General features: G+C 45.3%; 1 protein-coding gene and 1 long non-coding RNA gene across 7 annotated transcripts in view; one reads left to right on the top strand and one right to left on the bottom strand.

Moving 5' to 3' along the window:
* Positions 1 to 12,270, top strand: part of LOC129148600 (uncharacterized) — a 64,948-nt gene extending 52,678 nt beyond the window's left edge. Inside the window, exons 2-3 of the long non-coding RNA XR_008555594.1 lie at positions 4,037 to 4,126; positions 12,103 to 12,270. This is a non-coding gene — a long non-coding RNA (uncharacterized LOC129148600). The remainder of the gene's footprint in view (positions 1 to 4,036; positions 4,127 to 12,102) is intronic.
* The window catches only part of LOC114229545 (uncharacterized), a 154,729-nt gene extending 142,450 nt beyond the window's left edge, over positions 1 to 12,279 (bottom strand). For 5 of the 6 annotated variants that reach the window (XM_054713993.1, XM_054713994.1, XM_054713997.1 and 2 more), the window contains exon 1: positions 12,212 to 12,279. In XM_054713993.1, the coding sequence (XP_054569968.1) occupies positions 12,212 to 12,257 (46 nt within the window). In that variant the 5' untranslated portion in view covers positions 12,258 to 12,279. Of the gene's footprint in view, positions 1 to 3,648; positions 3,685 to 12,211 lie in introns of those variants that run through there. The other variant, XM_054713996.1, reaches the window with a different exon arrangement.
* Between the last annotated feature and the right edge of the window lie 9,566 nt (positions 12,280 to 21,845).

Raw genomic sequence — 21,845 nt, 5'->3', positions numbered from 1 at the left:
CTGTTCCTCTGCTATATCCACAAGCCATGGCCACAAGCCACACCCCCAGCCAAACAGGAGCAAATATGCAAATAAACCCAAACCAAGATGGCTTCAGCCACAAAGAGCAGGAGGAAGGCTTGGGTTTCCCTGGCAATGGAGGAAGCCAAGCTTTCCACCTGCCATTGCTGGCTCCCAACTGCTCACCTGCCTGCCTTCCTGATTGCCCCTGATTGCAGGAGTTGGACGAGCAGGAGACTAGGATTGCCACTGGTGATGGAAGAAGCCAAGCTTCTATAGCCCTGCAGGGGATAGCAGTTGGGGGGGACTAGGCCTGCAGAGGAGGGCAGCTAGGGGCAAACAGGCTGTCAGGGGAGCAGTTAGGCAGCTAGGGCTGACCAGGCCTGCAGGGGAGGGCAGTTAGGCATCAATCAGGCTGGCAGGGGAGTGGTTAGGGGGTGATCAGGAAGGCAATCAGGAAGGCAGGCACAAATTTCATGCACCGCACTTTTAGTATCCTATAAAAAACTTCTCTATAGGACCAACTACCAGTTGTCTTATAAAATAGGGATTGGAGGAGTTGCGAAGAAGATGGCGGCGGAGGTGAAAGGCTGATCTGTTGCCTCGCATGGCAGTTTCGGAAATAAAACTGAAACATGGACTGGTGAGGGTGGCGACTGCTGCTCGCATCTCCCCAGACCGGGCGGCTGCTCCTCTCAGTCAGCACCGCAGCCAGGGCCATGGGCTTGTGGGCGCTGTGGCAGCTGCTGTGGCAGCGGCTGTGGACTCGGTGCAGCGGCTCTCGGTGAAGGAAGAGACCATCTTTCTGCAGGAGGGGCTCATCCGCGCCACCGACCTGGCCGAGCTGCCCAGGGAGATCCTCGGGACCCCAGAGGCCGCCAACACCGATTTGGAGGATTCTTAGGATTTCCCATCTTACATTCAAGTCCTTTAGCCATTTTGACAGAGGAGAACCAAGAAGGCAGCAAAGTTAAACAAATGAACTGCGAACTGCGCCGCGCACAGCAATTTCAGGGGCATGACTGGAGGACAGAGCGTCTGCCACCCAGAACTACAGGAGAGATGGCTGAATGGTAGATTTACAGCTAAGAGGGAAGAGGAAACCAGCGAAATCGGAGGAGATGAGGTGCGGAGGCGCGTGGGTCGGGCTGGTGGCGGGGGAAGGGACGCGCGGCTTTTGTTCCAACCCTAGGGGAGATTAGCTCCCCATCACCCTGAAATCCAGCTTCTGGGGACGCGAGGGAGACCCAGACGCCTGCGGGGAGAGGCGGGACTCTTGCGGAGGTGCGCCCAGCAATCAGTGTTTGCTGCGCTGGAGTGCGGAACGAGGGGGCTTAGAAACGTGGAAGGCAGAGGGAGCAGACTTGCAGCCATTGCGGCTCGCCGCGGCCATGGCCTGTTGGCGCCCTGAGACCCTGCCCCGCCCTGAGACCCGCCCCGCCCTGGGACCCGCCCCGCACATTTTGAAGACCCGCCCCGCAAGTCTTGCAGGCGCACCTGCGCTCCAAGCAACGGCTTGTGCATGTGGGTGGCCTGCCCTCTGGCAGCTTGACCAGATGAACTGTGGTTCTAGTCGGACTGCTCCAGGACCACTCAGACAGGAGGAGGAAACTACAGTTTTTGCTGTAATCCCTGCTGAGTGCCTCAGGCAGTAGCTGACCTACACTCCATTGGATGCTCTACAATTAGAATAAAAGAGGGGTATGTGGGATGATGCTGATGCCGGTGACCCAAAGACCACACTTTAAGAACTACGGCTCAGGCGACACAATGGCGGCCTGGAACGTGCTCGGTACAGTTCCCCCAGTGGTCTCCAGCTGAGGGGATGGCTCCACTGGCTGCCGAGCACTGTCAGACGAGCCCCTGGGAGACATGGGGTGGGAGACTCCGCGCTTGCTGACCTCTGAGTCCTTCAAGAATCTCAATGCCCCAGAAGCGGCCAGGTGCGCATGCTCGGCGACCGGCCACTGCTGCAGACCCAAGGGCCGACGCAGCGACACCGGACCAGCCCGCCGCCGTGCACCAGGCACACCGGAGCTTCGCCGAGCCCGCCTCGGCAGCCGTCCTGGAGGTCTGGGAAAATGGCCGAAGAAATTGCTGAGAGGGAATTGTCCAACAGGAATTGGGATCAAGAAGATGAAACCCCGCTGGGACCTGGGTGCAGGAGAGGTTGCGTGCCTCTGGGCTCGGGTGTGGTCACACGCCTCTGGGTCTAGGTGAGGCCACGTGCCCCTGGGTACAAGTGAAGCCGGATTCCGGGTCCGGGTGAGGCCATGTGCCCCTGGGTCCGGGTGAAGCTGGATGCCAGGTCTGGGTGAGGCCATGTGCCCCTGGACACGGATGACGCTGGGTCCCGTACCCGGGTGAGGCCACGTGCCCCTGGGTCTGGGAGAGGCCACGCTCCCCTGGGTCCGGGTGAGGCCATGTGTCCCTGGATCCGGGTGAGGCCTCGCGCACCTAGGCCCAGGTGAGGCCACGCGCCCCAGGGTCCGGGAGAGGCCATGCGCCCCCGGGTCCAGGTGAGGCAATGTGTCCCTGGATCCGGGTGAGGCCATGTGTCCCTGGATCCGGGTGAGGCCTCGCGCACCTAGGTCCGGGTGAGGCCACATGCCCCTGGGTCTGGGAGAGGCCATGCGCCCCCGGGTCCGGGTGCGGCCATGCGCCCCTGGGTCTGGGAGAGGCCACACGCCCCCTGGGTCCAGGTGAGGCCATGTGTCCCTGGATCTGGGTGAGGCTGGGTCCCGGGTCCGGGTGAGGCCATGTGTCCCTGGGTCTGGGAGAGGCCACGCGCCCCTGGGTCCGGGTGAGGCCACGCGCCCTTGGGTCCAGGTGAGGCCTTGCGCCCCTAGACCCAGGTGAGGCTGGGTCCCTGGGCCGGGTGAGACCACGCACCACTGGACCCGGTTAAGGCTGGGTCCCTGGACCCAGGTGAGGCCATGTGCCCCTGGGTCCGGGTGAGGCCTTGCGCCCCTGGGTCCATCCGGGTTAGGCTTGGTCCCAGGCCCGGGTGAGGCCACGCGCCCCTTGGGTCTGGGTGAGGCCACGTGCCCCTTAGTCCGGGTGAAGCCGTGCCCCTGGGTCCGGCCGAGACCAAACCAGAGGAAGTCGGACCTCCGTTACCCCCATTTGTCCACCATCCAGAGCAGAGGGGTCAGTGCTGACATGTACACATAAGGAACTGGTGGACATTGAAATTGGGTCTCTAAAGAACTGTTGGTCCAGAAAGAAACTCACTACAGACTGATTCATTTGCCTGTCAGCATAACTATTATTGCTCGTCTCACATTCAGTTCTTATAAGTATATCTCTAGGGACACATGATCTCGCTCATCTAGGGGAAATGATGAACAACATAGACTGATGAACAAGAACAGAACCAGAAACAAGGAGGCATCAATCGGACTATCGGGCCTCAGAGGGAGGATAGGGGAGGTTGGGAGGAGGGGGGAGAGATCAACCAAAGGACTTGTGTGCATGCATATGAGCCTATCCAATGGTTAAGTTCAACAGGGGGTTGGGGCATCGTGGGGAGGGGTGTGGGATAGGAATGGGGGGATGAGGACAAATATGTGACACCTTAATCAAAAAAAAATAAAAAAATAAAAAATAAATAAAATAGGGATTGGAAAGGTAATTGCAATCACTAACCTTTCACCAAAAATGGGCAAGATGGTAGAGAAATTGTAGTTCTCTTCCACATTTTTAAGTCATTAACTCTTCTATCTCAGTAGTTACTTAGATTTTTCCCTGAAAAAAATCAAAGCACTAACAAATATAAATATCACCTTTAATAGTTCATCCTTACAATTTCTTCCTTTTATACAAATTGGGAATAAAACTCAAGAACATAATACATTATTATTCTATGAATATAGTATTTGATAAATGCCCGTTGAGTTGAATGTTTGGATGCATAGTGAAATATGAATTAAACAATGTTCAGAAAGTCTGATTATAAATGCTACATGTCCTTTGTCAGGATGTGATCTTAAGCAATTCATGTAACTTTTTTGTGCCTTGGTTTACTCTCTGCAAGTAAGAGGATCAAAAATGAACACTGGACAACTCTATCAAAGGAGTAACTACATGGACAAGTGACCTCTCAACAATGCTGTGCTATACATATGTAGGTAAAACTCTAAAAACTGGGCAAAACCACATTTTTATGCAACGATCTAAACTATCTCTGACTGGGAGGTGCAAATTGTTATGTTTCTGGAAATTTGCAGTCTGAACCAAGCTTATGGTTCACAAGTTCACTTCTTCCCAGTTCTCTACACTTCTAGCCATCCCAATAGTGCGAAGCCCCAGGCAAAACCTGGACTTCCAATTGCGTTTTTCAACATCTTGGGATTCTGAATTATTTCCCCTGAGAAAGAAGCATGCGGGGATAGTGTACAAAAAGGAGAGAAGAAAGTGGTTGTGATGTTGAAATTAGAAAAGAAGGAAAGTGTCAGAAAATAAGGTGTACAATTTTGAAGTGGACAAAAGGATTAGCTAGTGTCCTTTCAGTGGGGATATCCTTTGGGAATATCTGGTTTTGTAGGGGGCCTGTGCCTTTTACTGTGTTCTATAAGCTGTAGAACTCCAACAGTAATACAAATTACTCCTGTCCCTAGAGAGAGAAATAAACTTTGTTTTGCAATTGATTTCACCCTGGTGAAAGAGAGGGTTGAAAATTTTCATTTTATTTTCCTAAGGATGTTGACCAATTGCATATATTCACTAATTCATTTCAGCATTACTGATTGCCTATATCTGTGTCTTTTCTCTCAATGTTCTTTAAAAGCCAAGATGGCCTTACCATGACTCTAGTTTGCTTATTTGACAATTTCATAACTTATGCTTAGAGAATGGATTTCCTACAGAATACAGGAAGTACTACTTGTACTGCATTATTTGTTGTAATATACAAAAAATGTAAAGCTGAAGCCATTTAAATAGAATTAGTGCTGTTAATTAAATTCAAATAAAATTCACCTGGATAAGCCATAACTTGAATAACCCTTGCACTCTAATTAATAAATAAGGGTAGTCCAAAAATGTCACTCTACCAACTATTGACTGTGAATTAAACAATGTTCAGAAAGTCTGAGTATAAATGCTACATGTCCTTTGTCAGGATGTGATCTTAAGCAATTCACGTAACTTTTTTGTGCCTTGGTTTACTCTCTGGAGTAATTAAAATAAAATTATCTAAGTAAATAAAATTATCTAAGTTAAATAAAATTATCTAAGTTGGGTTTTCTCTCTTTTGCTTACTGCTTTCTGATGGAACAGTAAAGGGAAGAAAGTATTTGAAATACTAAATAAAGAAAGAACACAAATAACTGACATGAGTAAGAAAATTCTGAAAAATAAGATGTTCCAATAGAAGTCCTAATGAGATAGAAAGGTATTAATACAACCATCACTGATGCCAGTGTTACAAATAAATTAAAAATAAAATGGAAAATTATTTTATATTAAAAGCCAAAAATATTGGATTCTACAATCTCTGTGAATACCAACCACCAACCTAACCATCTTCTTCCACAGTCCCAAAGATGGCCAACATGTGGATGCAGTGAAAGCTCAATATATGGCTCAGAATTTTAAAAAATGCAGCAAACATTTATTGAGAATAAATGAAACATTGTGATAGGATGTGCGGGTACAATGATGGGGCGGAGGGGGGGATGGGGAGAGTATGAATTATCTTTTCAAAGTTTCCAATTCTGACTTGGGGGATGATATGCACTTATTATCACACAGGATTATGTAAGTATGATCCTTCCTGTATGAGCAAAGTGCTCTGGAAGGGCAGGACAGGACAAGAATCAGTCTTACAGGTTTCTAGGAAAATATGTGTTGCTACCTGGGGAACAATAGAAAAGTGTCATAGTCCCTGTCCACTTGGTGGTCTTCAATCTTTTTACACATGTTCCATGTTTCTCTCCTCTATAGCAGCTCTTAACTCTCTCTCCTTCTGCAGGAGCTTATTCCATACTCTCCAAAGCAGCCCTCTCTTCTTATTTCCTAATTCAGATTGAGTCCATCAGTGATGCCAGATGAGAAGCCAGAAGGTTCTAATAATCTCACCTTAAAACTGACCTGCAACCCCACCAATCCACACTTCTCTCCCCTCTCACTCCCATTTCTCCTCTTCAGAAATGAATCCCTTTATCTGAGAAGTAGTTTCTATTTTTGTCTCACTGCCCATCAATCTCCTTAAGGACTTTCCTAGTTGATTATCAGCCTCCCACATGCCCTTATTCCATTTACATAGGTTTTGCCTTTGTTTTTAAACATTTAAAAACATGTCAAATATTCACCAACTTTAGGAAATCCCTCATATTTGTCTCTCTTGTCCCTAGAAATATAAAATAATATCCTAAAAGCATTTCTTTACTTTCGTTTCATTCCTGAATCTCTGCCCCCTAGCACCCATCTCTCCACCTTAGCTTCACTACAATAGCTCTTTTTATTGCTCTCATGACTCTCTCTCAAGTGCTGTCACTACTCTTATTATTAAATGTTGTAATTAATATTCGATTTAACTGGTTTCCCCATTAGAAGAAAAGGTAGAAAAGCAAGGACAATGTCTTCATTTGGTAGCCTATGGATTAACCCAAGGTCCAGCAAGTATGCCTCTTTACATTCCTTATGAATGTAAAAAAGTTAAAGTATGAATCCCAAGAAATGAATACCCAAAACATTGGTATCAGAGATGATTCATTCTTCTTCCATATTTCAAGAAAACCCTCCACTTCTTATTTCTATAGACCTGATTGTATAATCATGAAGCTATATATTTCAATGCAAAATTTCAACTAAGTCAGTTGCAGGCAAGATGGAAGAGTTCCTTAATTTGGCAGTAAGAGCCAAAGTTAGTCAACACTAGCTGCCATTTATTGAGCATTTGCTAAGTATGTGATACTTTCATAGACCAAGAATATAGCTGATAATTAAAATCGTGAGCATAAAGAAGATTTCCCAGAGAGTCCTTTCAAAGCAACAGAGCAGGTATCAAAGAATTAAATGTTGGAGAATACCAATGATTATAGAGCAAATAGTTAAAAAGGAACAAACTAAGAAAGTGAGAAGTATTGTGAGAAATCGGTGACTCAGTAAAGATCTCCACTATAGACATCAAGAATGTTTTTTGATATGAACAATATGGATGCAATGTGCAATAAGCCCTAGATTAAAAATTACATCACTGGAAAATGTCAATAGACTAATGGAATGAAAAGTCTTACTGCATTGGGAAGAAAATTGGAGGGGAGAAAGGAGAGGCAATTACTATTTCATTAAATTTGACAGTCGAAGAGAACAGAGAGAGAAGGTGATATTGGAAGGACTGTGGAGACAGGAACACATTAAGTATTTCTCTCTTTACCGTACCCAGCTTGGCTAGAGACAGGACAGCAGTCCTGCATAGGGACGATGGGGGATTGAGAAAATGAAAGAGACAGACGCAGAAACAGTAGGAAAAGCTGGGACCGGGTGGGGAGCCGTCCTCTGTTGGAGAGACAGTGACCCAGAGCCAGTGCAGCACATTTATTATCTACAGCATGATTCCAGGAAGTTTTACTAAAGTTTAAAACAAAGGAAATTATAAGAAATCATGGCTAAAGATCAAGCTATAGTCATGATTAAAGATCAAGCTATAATTTTTCATTGTTTGTGGCTTCTTTGTAATAGTCACTCCTGGCTAAGCCCAGATAATTGAGTCAGTTCCATGGGCCTGGATGAACTTAGCTAATGAAACCCACCCCCTGGCACCTGAGCTAAGGGTCAGGCTGAAGATGTACCTGCCTCTGGCATGGTACATCTCCAGGACATTGCTTTGCCAAGGCCACTGGGTTCAGCTGACAATAATTAAATAAGCTCAATGTGCCTTTCCAGGTGCTCTCTACAGAAACAGGGCAAGATCTTTTGGTTCTATCTATCTATCTATCTATCTATCTATCTATCTATCATCTATCTATCATCTATCTATCTATCTATCTATCTATTATATTGTTTTTAATAGGAGGTAAACCTTAAGCAGGTCTGCAAGCTATGGTGAAAGAACCAATGGACAAGGAAAGATCTAAGATATAAAACTGAAGAATTAATTTGATTAGGTAGATCTCCTAGGGGGTGGAGTGAAAGAGCTGTAGACAGGTGATCTTTTCCTTAAATAGGTGAATAGGTATACTTCTGAAACTGGGTGAGAAGGGAGAAACTGATGAAGATTACCTAAGTTGAAACAGGTAAGTTTAGAAATGGTAGGAGGGAAGTTGAAAGAATCTACAGCACACATCACTACTTTTTTTTTTTTTTTTAAAGAGTAGGAAAATAATTGTCTGCTTGAAATGGCTATTTAGGAATGGGGTAAGAAGTCCCAGCAGTCACTAAGGTAAATGAAGCAAAGCTCATGAGTAAAAGATACCTGCTAGAAATGATCAGTTTTACCACAGATGTTGACCACGGAGCTTCAAACTGAATTGGGTTAGGATTAAAGTAAAAAACGGAGGGTTTTGTTAGATCTCTCCTCATCAGAGATCAAACAGGTCTGGGGTAAAGTGGGATTCTCCAAAGTGTCTAATTCTGACTCAAATTAAGAGCCTCTAAATTGTAAAGTGGCATTACAAGAAGTGCAGTGGTTGAGCTAGAATGACAGGGGGAAGGGCAGTTTAAATTCAGTAACATCTAGCATTAAGGCCTTATTAAGTACCAAAAATATATTAAGTACCAGTGAAGGATTAAAAACAACAAAATCCCTGCTACCAAGTAACTGTCTTTTATGTAATTAAGAGGCATAGAATCTGAAATTTGTCTCTATGTCCAGGAAGACATTGTAAAGTGCTTAGAGAATAGCAAGGGCTTAAAACAGGTAAAAACATTTTGATAGACCTTACACTTGCCCAATTCACTGCCTTGTCTTTTAAACCAGCAGTATGACACATATTGAAATATACATAAATATTCTCAATCCCTGGAATGACAAGATATGGAGTCATACACAACTTTTCCATGGGTATGGAATGAAGTAGAGGAGGGTTTCACCTGTAATTCCTATCTCATCTCCACATAACCATGCAGATGGCAAATCCAGCTTCTACTGTGTTAGACTAGGTCTGTCAGAATCAAATTTCCTGGGTGCTCTGTATTTTTAGTTTAGTATTACAACAAGTTTAGCAAAATTAATTCTACACTATTATTCTTCTTTTACCATAGAAAAGTATCTGTACAAGTGAAAGTAGCTTTATGGCAGCCTGAGTGCACTGTATTGGTCACAAGATATAAAAATATAGAATTTTAAAATCTTGCATAAAAGGTTATGACAGCAAAACCTAAAATTGGGTAAATGGCTTTATAAAAATTGTGTCACAAAAATATCATTAATATATTAAAAGCATGGCCTATACTAGCCATAGTTTAATCAACATTAAAGAATACACATTAATAATTTTGGATTCAAAATATTTATCAATTTTGGAGAAACATGTATTTTTCATCTTTAGAACCTAGCCTTTCAAATCTCCATTAACAACTTGGTGGCAAAGATAAAACATCTGCCAAAATACAGATGACAGCATGAGCAAATGTCCTAATAGTAGGCATCTACACTAATAAAAGAGTAAGATGCAAATTGACCCTACCTTCACGATGCCCACCAGCCAATCAAGAGAGAATATGCAAATTACCCCCAAAAGATGGTGGGTTAATTTGCATACACAGGCGCTGAGCAGCTGGGGGCAGGATGCTTACATTATCACCAAGGGTTCTGCTCCACTGCTTGGCGCCTGCCTATGCAAATTAACCCACCATCTTTTTCAGTTAATTTACATACTCACTCCTGATTGGCTGGTGGGCGTCATGAAGGTACGGTCATTTTTGCATCTTTATCTTTTATTAGTGGAGATTTGCATTTTAGTTCAAAATCCAACCCCTATAGATTTTCAGTATACATTATGGGTAAGGGAAATCCCAGAGGAAAGATAGTTTCACTCATCCCTGAATGCATATGAACGGCTTTACACATAAAGTCCCTTTTTAGAACCCAGGAGTTGTGGGCCATGCTCTCTCTAGCATGTACTCTACCTCCAGGGAGCAATCCCATGCCATTATCTTCCCTTGCTTTTCCCCACAGGCAAATATCCCCTAGCCCCATGGTCAGCAAACTGCAGCTTGAGAGCCACATGCTGCTCTTTGGCCCCTTGAGTGTGGCTCTTCCACAAATACCATGGCCTGGGTGAGTCTATTTTGAAGAAGTAGCGTTAGACAATGTTTAAGTTTAAAAAATGTGGCTCTCAAAAGAAATTTCAATCATTGTACTGTTGATATTTGGCTCTGAGTTTGCCGACCACTGCCCTAACCTCTAAAGTATCCCATGATACTTGCATCCAGGGGAGAAATGGGCAGCTGCAGTTCATCATGGGCTCACCCCCACAACCTGTCTCCAAGGCCCCTTTTCTCTCACTTCCCAGTGAGCTACAGCAGCCCAGGCATTGGGTCCTCTCATCATTTTGTCTCTCACACTCTGTTGACTGACTGGTGCTTCATTTGGAATGTATTTTCAATAAACCCAATTTTGCTTTTATTTTATTTTTTTGTTGACCTTAAGCTCTTTTGTGCATCAACAACAACAACAACAACAAAAAAACAAGGTTCCAGGCAGTAACCCCAACTAGTAACAAAATCAAAATCAAAGTGTTAGTACAAATGACCATAAAAGACCATGGACTGTCTTCCTCCCTCCATAGTCTAAACTCAGTCTCTCAAATACCTTGATTTATAACTACTTGTGCTCTAAGGCTGTTAGCATCTCTTCACAGGTGCCCTTTTATAACTAAATACTAAACACATGGAAATCCATTGGTTTTTATACAACAACTAGAGGCCTGGTGCACAAATTCAAGGGCCAGTGGGATAGGGCCTAACTGGGCTCTCAGACATTCCCCAAGGGGTCCTGGATTACAAAGTCACAATGAGGCTAATAATCAGTTTAAATGTAATTAAGTTCAAATTCTCAAATTAAATATAACAATTGCTTGTTACTGTTACTCAAACTCAATTTGAATCTTAGAAAAAGTTAACAAGAGGGTCTTTGCATGTGAAATGTGAAAGGCATAGCCTATTGAGCCACACCAAAAAAATCACACGCTTTCCTCACTTTTTATGAAGCACACATTTTTAAAGATAATAGTTTCCAAAAGCTTGGGGCCTAAATGCCTCTGGCTTAGAAAAATACCAAATTCCACTAAGCTGCAAGTTGTCATCATATTTCAAGTAAAATCCAATGCTGATAAACTGTTCCTCAAATACAGGGGGACACATGAGTGTGCTCTTTGGACTCTATTAAAGTGGTTAGTGGGGCAGGGAGGTTGAGAGAGTTTACAGGAAGTCTATTTCTAGGGTTTAATAAATTTAAAAGGGGAGGGGGCAAAAGATTCTTCTGATTAAATGGTGTGTTGAAAAGAAAACTTAATTGTATCAGGTATGTCTCCCTTACCTCCTATGTTCATGTGGGAGGGCAAACAGGAAAAATAAAACCATCTTGCAGACTTTGCCAAAATTCGCACTTCAATGGCTGGAAGACCAGACTCTCTCACTCTCCTGCCTTCATCCCCAGTGCATTTAAGCGCCTAGGAGGGAAGAGGGGTGCAAAAGAGAGGGATCCTAAAAGCTACCACCTACTCGCCAAGGAAGGCGCCTTTTCTTTCTAGTTAATTTCCTTGCAAGGTGCAAGGTTTGGTGTCTTCATCAGTGTGTACCTCTGGAGGCTGAGAGCAGGGGAAGGAGATGAGCAGGCTGTCACCTGGGGAAGATGAAGAGGAGGGAGAGGAAGGAAAGAAGGAAGGGAGGGTGGAAGGAAGGAAGGAAGGAAGGAAGGAAGGAAGGAAGGAAGGAAGGAAGGAAGGGAGGGAGGGAGGGAGGGAGGGAGGGAGGGAGGGAGGGAGGGAGGGAGGAAGGAAGAACGAAGGGAGGGAGGAAGGGAGGGAGGGAGGGAGGGGCAGAGGAAAGGGGCAGGGTGGGGGGAGGAGGGAAGGAGGGAGGGAGGGGTTGAGGGAAGGAGGAATGGAGGAAGGAAGCTCCTGACTACCCGCGGGTCCTCCCACTTTCGCGCAGGGCTTGCAGGGAACCCCATGTCCTCACTGGCCATGCTCTCCATGGAGCTGCGGAGCCGGAGTGGCGCCAAGGAGAAGGGATCCACAGAACCAGGATAGGGGCCGCTCACCGCAGCTCGCCAAGCCCAGCAGCAGCAGCACCAACAGGGGCCACATCGTGCCAGCGAAGGGGCAGAGGCTGCTGCCATCACCGCCAGGGCAGAATCTGGAGCAACCACTGGCGTCACAGTCAGAACCCTGAGTTGCTGCCCGTCACAAGCAGGACCCAACGCCCCGCTGCTGGCTGCACTCTGAAGCTCTGGCCATCCCACACCTGCTCCCACCCAGCCCAGCCAATGTCCCTGCTGACGGGAGTCCCTCAGATTCCTGGACTCATTCGTACTCCCTGAGGCTCCGCGGAGACCCCGAGCCCCCTCCAGGGAGGTGGCGAATGCTGGGCTTCAAGGGCAAAGCTTTCCTTGTCAACCACTACCCTGCCCCCGGGTCCTGGTCCCTCTGGCCAAGAGAAGCTTGGAGTATGTGCCCTGGCTCACTGGGTCTTCACTGACTCCGCCCCTCTCCAAGGTTCCTGTCCTCCTTCTTGCTCCATCCTGGATCCCAGGATCCTCCCTCCACTGTCCTCTCCTGTTTGAAAAAAAAAAAAAAAAAAGATTCAAAATATGGTTCCAAGCTACAGTATAAACAAGGCCTTCCTTTAAAAAAATTGAATTTATCAGAGTGACATTGGTTCCCAAAACTATACCGGTTTCAAGTGTACAACTCAATGAAATATCATCTACACTCTGTATCCTTCTGTCCCATTCCCTCTTCCCTCTGACAACCTCCACCAACACTCTCCCCCCCACACCCCCCCTCCCCCGCCTTTACCTCTGGCTGTGGCCACACAGTGGTCTCTGTTATGCATATATAGTTTTTGACTAATCCCTTCACTTTCTTTCAATATCTCACTGAATTACACAGGCACAACATTCAAACTGAAGCAAAAACCTTGTAAAACTGCCAGTAACATTTATCCTAAATGATGGACTCTCTTGTCACAAGCCAGTCTCTGGTGGCTACTCTGATGGGTGCACAGCCTGTCTGCTCCGTTGGTTGTTTTTCTCTTACCTGCTGGAGAAGAAAGCAATTTCCCACCACAACACCCCACTTCTCCAAATCCTCTACCCATGGCATCTCCTATTGCACTCCATCCTCATAGTAATAACACCAGGAAATAACATTGCCACTCTCAGTGCATTATATACTACGTAACTTTTCATGGTTTCCTTGTGTAAACCTCTTTCCCTCAACATTATCATTTCTTTAAAATCAGAGAGTTTTTTAAATATTCCCTCCTCTAAGACTTCCCATTCAACTGAGCAAACAGAAGGAATTTAATAAATGTGTTGATGTGACTGGAAGCAAATATTGCTCCAGTGAAATTTGATAGTTTTATTTTTTTTAATGATTAAAAAAAGAAAGGAAAAGCGATATCTCACTAACACAATGGTTCATAATTATGGTGGTCATGATGTGAATGGCTGCTTTGACACCCTAAGGCTACCCAAGGGACTGTTGGATTCTTCTCCAACTGCTGCGTATATGGATACAGAATCACCCACCAGACTTAGAGCATTGGGGACACTGTGTCCCACAGGGCAGCTGGTTGGCTAAATAAGGCTGCCCGCTGTCCCTGAGACCAAAGGACCCCCTAAAGCTGAGGAGTGACCAGGAAGGACTGTCCACAACCTTCACACATAGACTTGGAATGATGCTCTGTTTTATGCTGGGAGCTGCTGAGGCTAAGTACCTCAAGTAGTTTTGTCCAGAAAATGGAGTAATCTTGCCCTGGCAGGAGTCCCTAAGTGGTTAGAGCATCTGTTTGAGCAGGGAAGAGTCCTTGGTTAGATTCCCAGACAAAGACATGCACCTGGATTGCAAGTTTGATGCTTGGCCCCTGTCAGGGCACGTGCTGGATGTGTCTCTGTCACATGGATGATTCTCTCTCTCTTTCTCTCTCTCCCTTCCACCTTTTCATCTTCCATTCTCTAAAAAAAAAACAAGGAAAAAAAAACTATAATCTGGTGAGGACTAACAAAAAAGAGAAAATGAAGTACTCTTAAATCAGGTGAATAAGAGGCCACCTGGGTGACCACATCAGCTCTTGGGAATCAGCTGGGATGTGTTTTGATGGTGAGGCAAGAGGAAGCCTATTCCAGGAGACAGAATCAAAAGCAAGCTTCCTAGTTTTGATTAGCTTCTCTCTGAGATAACTTTCTCCAGTATCTAACTACCTTATATGTCTGTTTCCCTTTTAACATTCCCAAGCATTTTTATTTGGATTTTAAGCTCTTATCTTTACTTAAGTTTTGTTTTTTTTTTTTTTTTTCGGGGTGGAAATTGAGAGTGTAATGTGTAGTAGAATATTTTGAACAGGTAATTCACATTCCGTTTATTACCAAAATTAATCTTCACAACAGGCATGGAGTGGGTATTATGATCTCGATTTTAGTGATGAGGAAACAAAGGCAATGGGGAATAATGGGCACTTGGCCCATGATTATATGTGATACTTTTCTCTCTCTGTCTCTCTTGTTTATGGTTATCTTCCTAAGTTTTTCCCCCACTTTTCATTTTCTCCCTATAACATCTAATTACCTCTTCCATTGCACTTTGTTTATGCTGCTAATAAAATGCATTTATATATTTTTTGTACATACCTGTCTCCTATTCTACCATGTTAGCTAGGAGAAAATGAAATCTTTCCAGGGTATATTTGTATTTCCAGGGTCTGTCACAGTGCTTGGTCGCGACCTAAAAGCTCTGTGTGTGTTGAATCAAGCAAGAAAATCCGTGTGATGTGTAGTATTACAGAAACGCTTTAGCCCAGGTTTGAGTTTACATCTCTAGCCACACACTACGGTTAACCATTGGACAAGTTACTTAACACTTCTGAGCCCTCCTTTCCTTCTTTGTGAAGCTGCGTGATGAAAATAATAGAAATTAACTCTTTAAATTGCCTTGAGAATTTACTGTTAACACTTTTACAGCTACATAGAGCAGTGCCTGGTGCACGGTAAGCACACAATCAATACACTGAGTGGCCAGATTATTATGACCACCCCATCAGTACTTCATTGACATTTCCAAAAATAATGAATATTGAAAACTTCCTAAGCAAATACTCTCAAGGTTTTATTATTATTATTTGCATAACTAATTCACTTCATTGTACTGATGGGGTGGTCATAATAATCTGGCCACTCAGTTTATTACTTCCTATTATTAGAGTCTCCTTAGAGTGAGGTGAGTCCCTGAGAAGGACAGGGAAAATATTATCTAAAGGATCACCAATTGCTGTCTGAAACCCTGGAGAGGCACTGGGATTGGGCCAAGTGTGTACAATTTTGATTCAAGCCAGAGGCACAAGTCTGTGGGCAGTGGATAGCCCTTAGTCCGCGTGTCCTCCTATACACTTTGTTGGTGATTGAACGCTGAGGGACCCACATCCTTGATACCCAGTGTCCTAGGGTGTTATTTAAACTTGACCCACTCATAAAAGCACAGTTGCCCCAGTCATCAAACGAAGCTGTGTAGCAGAGTGTCTGTGCTCAATAGGCCAGGACTGGGTTTAGATGGTTAGGCAGCTGGAAGATACTGACAGGTGGTTAGAGAGACGGATTTGGCTGAGGGAAGCAGAAGGAAGGCTCCAGTAGCAGGAAATGATCTGCCTGGTCTGTGCTTCCACGAGGGAAAAATATTAGAATCAGAAACTGCCTCCGAGTAGGAGAAGGCAGGACTGAGGGTTTGGGTAGGGGATATTCTACCAGAGGGATGAGAGTGCATTTCCATGGGGAAGTCCTTGAGCCCAGGCTTGATTTGCCCAAGTCAGGGACAAGCACAGCTCTTCCCACTCCCCCTGCTGCTGTTGCTGGAGGCTGCTCAGGTAGCCAGCCCACACTCACCACAGCTGGAAAACACTAGAGAGAGCCAGATTCTAGGTTAGTTGTAAAACTGCAGCACCTGTTTTTCTTTGAGAGCACATAATCTTTGGGGTCCTGGGAAGGCCTCTCTGTACCTTGCCTAACTGTCCCCTTTGGAGACACATAACATACATGTAGAGGGCACTTACTATGCACCAGGGCCTCATCATGCTGTAGTATTTACTGTCGGTTGCTGCCAGAAGGAATTTCTACAAATTTAGGGGCTTAAAATGATACCCATTCCTTATGCAACAGTTCTGCAGGTCAGAAGTGCAATGGTTTCTCTGCTTCTGGTCTCCCATGGCCAAAACCAAGGTGTTGCCTGTGCTGAGTTCCTTCAGAAGGCTCTAGGGGAGAATCCACCTTCAAGTTCATTGAAGTGTTTGTCAGAATTCAGAGTCTGTGGGACTGAGGTTCCCATTTCCTTTCTGGCTGCCATCTTGGAGGGGGTCAGCATCGACAGGCTGGCTTTGGGTAACTGTGTGTAGCGCCCATGATGCATTAAAGCCTTCTCCGGTTGCCCTGCCTCCTCTTCTTCTGGCACATTTCGATGACTGACTCTTCTTCCTCCCCGTCTACCTTAAATACTCAAGTGATTAGATTGGGTGCCTCTGGGAATCCAGGATAATCTCCCCATGTTTAGGTCTGTAACCTTAATCACGTCCACAAGTCTCTTGTGCCACATAAAGTGACATATTTCAAGATCCCCAGAGATTAGGGCTTGAAAATATTTGGGAGGAATTACTCTACCTACCACAGTTTTGCTCTGGGTTCTTAAAAAACCCAATAAGGAAAGAATTGCTATATCCAAAGCATTGTTAATACCCAATGTGCATTTGAAGAAACTGAGTTCCAAAGAGGTTCATATCTCAGGTAATAAATGGTGGAGCTGAAGTATGTCTTGCTTCTGAGCTCAGGCTCCTTCCTCTGCCTGAGGGAAGGAATGGCAGAAGCAAAGCAATTATGTGGTGGTCGGTCCCTCTCCTTGAAGTTCCCTCTGTTGCTTCATTAGTGCTGCTTCTCCATTCAGTTCCCACTGTGGCCACCAAGTTTCCAGCTCTCCTCCTAATACCACGATATGTGTATCCACTGATTCTCAGCAGAAAACAGATGGCGTGCTGAGAGGAAATGAAGCAAATGAAGATGCTGAGAGGAGATTAATAAAGGAACTGTTTACGAGGGTGTGGGCAGGGTTAAGGGAAAGTGACAAGGAAAGGAGAAGTGTTGTGAGCTAACAGCAGCTGTTGTCCCCTCCTCTCTAGTTCTGGAGATGCAAGGAGAGGAGTGGTTAGGAGAACCCTGAGAGAATGGAGAAACTCAAGGAGGGCTGCATGGCAGGAGCTATAGCCTTTGGTAGAGGAACAGCCACTAGCAGCCTGGCAGAGAGGAAGGTGGCCATGACTCCCCTCGCTTCCCACCTCCCAAACTCCTGCTCTGGGCAAATCTCAACCAGAAGTTAGATGGAAAGAAGTCTGTTCATGCAGTTCTTGAACTTTGGCTTTGCGGGACAAGAGTATGGAAGGGGAGAGTATGGATCTGAGGGAGACTATTCAGCACAGCGGGACTGTCCCTCCCACCCTCTTGGAATTGGGTGGGATAATGTGACTTGCTTTGCCCAGTGTGTTAGTTTCATCAATCTGAGAAATTACCATAAACAAGGAGGCTTAAAATAAGAGAAATTTATTTGCTCATAGTTCTAGAAGCTAGACGTCTGACATTAACATGTCAACAGAGCCATATTCCAGCTGCTGAAAGATCTTGGTAATCCTTGTGAGGCAGGACACTAAGAAGCTAGGGAAAGTCCTTGGCAAGTGGAATAAGGGAAACTGAGACAAAATAATTAAACAAGGTCAAATAATCTGAGCAATTTACAGCCAGCTAATGAATCACAAAGTTTTATCTTCCCTAACTAACTACACTTAAGAGCAAATGTTTACACTGTCCGGGGCAGAAGGGCCTCAGTCCAAGTCCTTTTTAGATGATGTTCTTGGTAATTAAAGCTAGCCAGAAAATAACTCTGATCCCTCTATATGTACATTTTGATAAATCAACATATTGAATGCCACACCTGGAAAGCTAATGAATATTATGTTAAGACTCTGCCCTGAGACCTCCCCTGGATTCCCACCAGCTAAAGAAAGATAAGAAGCCACAAGACAAAGGAACCACCAAGAACTCTCGCTAGAGCATGCCCACACTTTGTGTCTCTACTTTCTCCTAAACTCAAAGGGTCCCCGCAAGATTTGCAATCAGGGGAGCAGTGGGCAGCAGGAGATCATCCTGGGCTTACCCCCTGAACCTGTCTCTGAGGCCCCCTTTTTCTCTGACTTTCCACTGAGCTAACAGCACCCCCACCTTGGCTCACTGCTATCACTGTGACTTTTACTTTGCAGTGAGTTCACGCAGCCCAGTGTGGCCCACGCATTTCCTATAACATTTTTAAAAAGCCAAGAGAGCCCTGCATAGGCCCTCTCTTATTGCTTCTTCTATCCAAAGTTCTTCCTTTGTTTCAATGTCCCCAGTTTTAAGAAACATAATCTCAAAAAATCACCTGGACTTGTGATATGAAATTTTTCCTGTGGGAAGTCAGGGACCCACACACTACCAGCTGGCTGAGGCAGACCCACTCTAGGCCCAGTCCCTGTCCTGTAACACCTGGAGTTCCTCAGCTTGAGCTGCAACACTCTGACGTTTGTCTCCACCTTCACATGGCTGCCTTCTCTATTTCTATGTCCTCTCTTTTTCTTACAAGGACACAAGTCATTGAATGTAAGGTCACCCTAAATCCAGTACAATATCATTTCCAGATTCTTAACTAAATCCATCTGCAAAGATCCTATTTCCAAATAAGGTCACATTTTGAGATTCTGGGAGTAGATATTAATTTTGGGAGGATACCATTCAACCCACTATAGTCTGTAAATGTGTTATTTCTGGGCAAAAGCATCAAGACCCACCATGCAATTTGCCACTCCCCCCATCCCCATGGAAATCTGCAATGCTCCAGACAATGGGTGCTCCCTCAGCCTGAGTCCTGGGGTGAGGATGTGGCAAAGCATTACCCCAGCTGAGCTACAAAGTAAACATGACAGTATAGAAATTAATGTGTTACCTCCCTGACAGACATCATTGACAGTATTCAATAACCACAGTCCAGCCCTTCAGAGATATTCCCAGCCGCTCAGGCAGCTCCCCACTCCCTTACATATGAAAACACCCTTGCATACTGCATTAACCAAAACCAGTTTGCAGGCTCCACATTCCTTTTAGTCCCAATTCCATTGGCCATATTTCACAGCATCATATTCCCTCTTTGGGGGCTAAGTGTAGAAAGAAATCAATGTTAATTACAGTCTTTTGTGTCCTTAGAGGGGCAAGTTTTCTAGGAAAAAAAACACTAACTGCCAGAGCACATGGGTGTTCTTTGAAATTATTTACAGAGTAGCTGCGTTTTGGGCTGACAGTCACATCTCTGGTTCCCGAAGAGTTCCCCGCCTGCAGCAGCCAGGAATGTCTGCTGAGAAACCTTCGTTCTCTGGCCTGAACCCGGGCTCTCTAGGTGTGTTCCCCCTGCCCTGCCATGGCCACCTGTGCAGGAGTGCTGGAGACACCACGCCCCCTGAAGTTTATTAGTGCTACAATGAGTCCTCTGGGCACATCTGCAGATCTACTTGTCTCCAATACTAGTCTGATTGCTATGGGTGTGGGCCAGCGCTCTCCAGCTATCATCAGATGGTCTTTAACAGTGAAGTGAATAACTAGGATCAAACTGCCAGACCAGATAGACATGCATCTTTGGAATCATGAAAAGAGTTCCTGAGTCCACGTCACTTTAGCTTCACTTGCCTGTCTGTCTTGAGTGGCAGCCTGGATTGAGGGCCCCCACATGCCAGCTGCTGTAGCCTTACTCATTAATTCCCCAAACTGAGTCCCTGACTCACAACAGTGGGAGGGAAGGAAAAAGGTAGAAAGACACACTTTGGGATGGTTCACAAAGTGTGGTACCTGGACATACAGCATCTGTAGCACGTGGGAACTTCTTAGAAATGCACATTCTGGGCCCTACCTCAAACCTCTTTAACCAGACACTCTGGAGTGGCGCCTGGAGATCTTTGGATTGGGGAGTCTTCCAGGTGACTCTGGTGCACACTGAACATTGAGAGCCACCCGTGTAGGGCCAGGTGGCCTGTGAGGAGGTGATCCATCTTCGTAAAAATATCATCAGCAACCCTGTCCCTTTGATCTGGTGGGAAAGGCCCACCTGAGTACACAGAGAGTCCCTGGGAAGCCTGGCTGTCTCCTGGACCACTGGGCAGTTCGTATAGACCATGGTCATCATACCTCCTTGGGGGGGGGGTAGCAAGGGGTGTGCAGCGGAGACAGCACCCAGGACACAGAGTCCTGTGGCTCCATAGGAAGGCTCTCACATGGAGCAGGGATTCTGTACCATCTCACGTGAAGGGGCAAATATCCCCCCCTCTGTCCTGATAGAAACCAATGTGTCCTTCTGAGTGGCTTGAGGATCTCTTTAGTATGACGTGTAGTGGTTTTAGAAGTGGTTTAAGGACCTGTTGCCCTGTAGTTTACAAACTACCTTTTTGTATGTCCATCAAGGTACTTAGTATCTGAGATCTCTGCTAATCTCTTAAGAGTTTCCACTTACAAGAGGCCATTTTGATAAAATGTATAAATCTTTCATATTTTTAAATAATTGTGTCTCTTTTTCTAGGGAACGAAGTAAAGAAAGCGGAACATTTCCTGCAGGAATGAGAGATCAATACACATTTTACCAGATGACGAATTCTCAGGCACCTATGTTGGCAGTATGTGAAGTAAGGGAAAAACGACTTATCCTCTATCATAATTCAAAAGAAAATGATTCATTCCTTTAAGACAGCATATGGACTAGTCCACCTGCAGCTGGTTCTGGTAAATTCAAGGAAACACCTCATCATAATCTGCTCTATCCTGGAATGAGGCATCCTTGTCCATGGAAAGAGCATGAGTGCTTTTTCGGAGATGTAAGAACAGCTCCTGATACAGAAATCAGTCAGATGGGATGATGGATATATTCCTCTTCTGCAGTAGTTCAGGTGATTCTCTTATTCTGTCTAGCCATACTGGATTGCCTGAGAAAGTCTACTGTGTTCCTTGCACAGCACAGAATCTTGTAAACCAGGATTTTTTTCAGGGTGGGGGTGTGTTTTTTTTTTTTTTTTTTTTTTTTTTTTTTTTGAGGAAAGGTTGCACTTCTCAATCTTTTCTTCCTCAGAACCCTCCTTGTGTTTTGAGTGTGGGAAGTATGGCCCCAGAGGCCAATGGAACATGATTGTGACTTTATGTGCCCCAATAGTCACCTCCCGTTTCCCTCTCTCACCTCTTTGGAGGCTGAGTCCTATTCCTATCCAGCTTCCTTTTCCTTCCCAAGAAGTAGCTTTGTGCTAGTGGACCTGTAAGGCACATGAAAAGCTATCAAAGCATGAAGGGAGGGAATCAATAGTAATATATGTAAGCATGTACATGTATCATAAGTGACAGGCTCATTTCCATGCAAGTTAAGATGTTCCCAGTGCCTCTAATTGACACCCTGCACGTCTGTGTGCTCCAACACTGAAGGAAATATCCCTGGCTGGTCTCGCCCTGTAGAGGCAAAGTGGGCAGCTGCCGAGACCTCTCCATGGCTACTCCAGCTGGCCCAGGCCTTTTACCCACTGGGAATTCCCACATCACTGGCCTCCTTGGATTCAAGCACTGAAAGTTGTTTAAATGCAAATTATTTTCT

This window comes from Eptesicus fuscus, chromosome 3 (assembly GCF_027574615.1).
Source record: "Eptesicus fuscus isolate TK198812 chromosome 3, DD_ASM_mEF_20220401, whole genome shotgun sequence".
NCBI classification, from domain to species: domain Eukaryota; kingdom Metazoa; phylum Chordata; class Mammalia; order Chiroptera; family Vespertilionidae; genus Eptesicus; species Eptesicus fuscus.
This window is presented reverse-complemented; position numbering and strand designations above follow the sequence as displayed.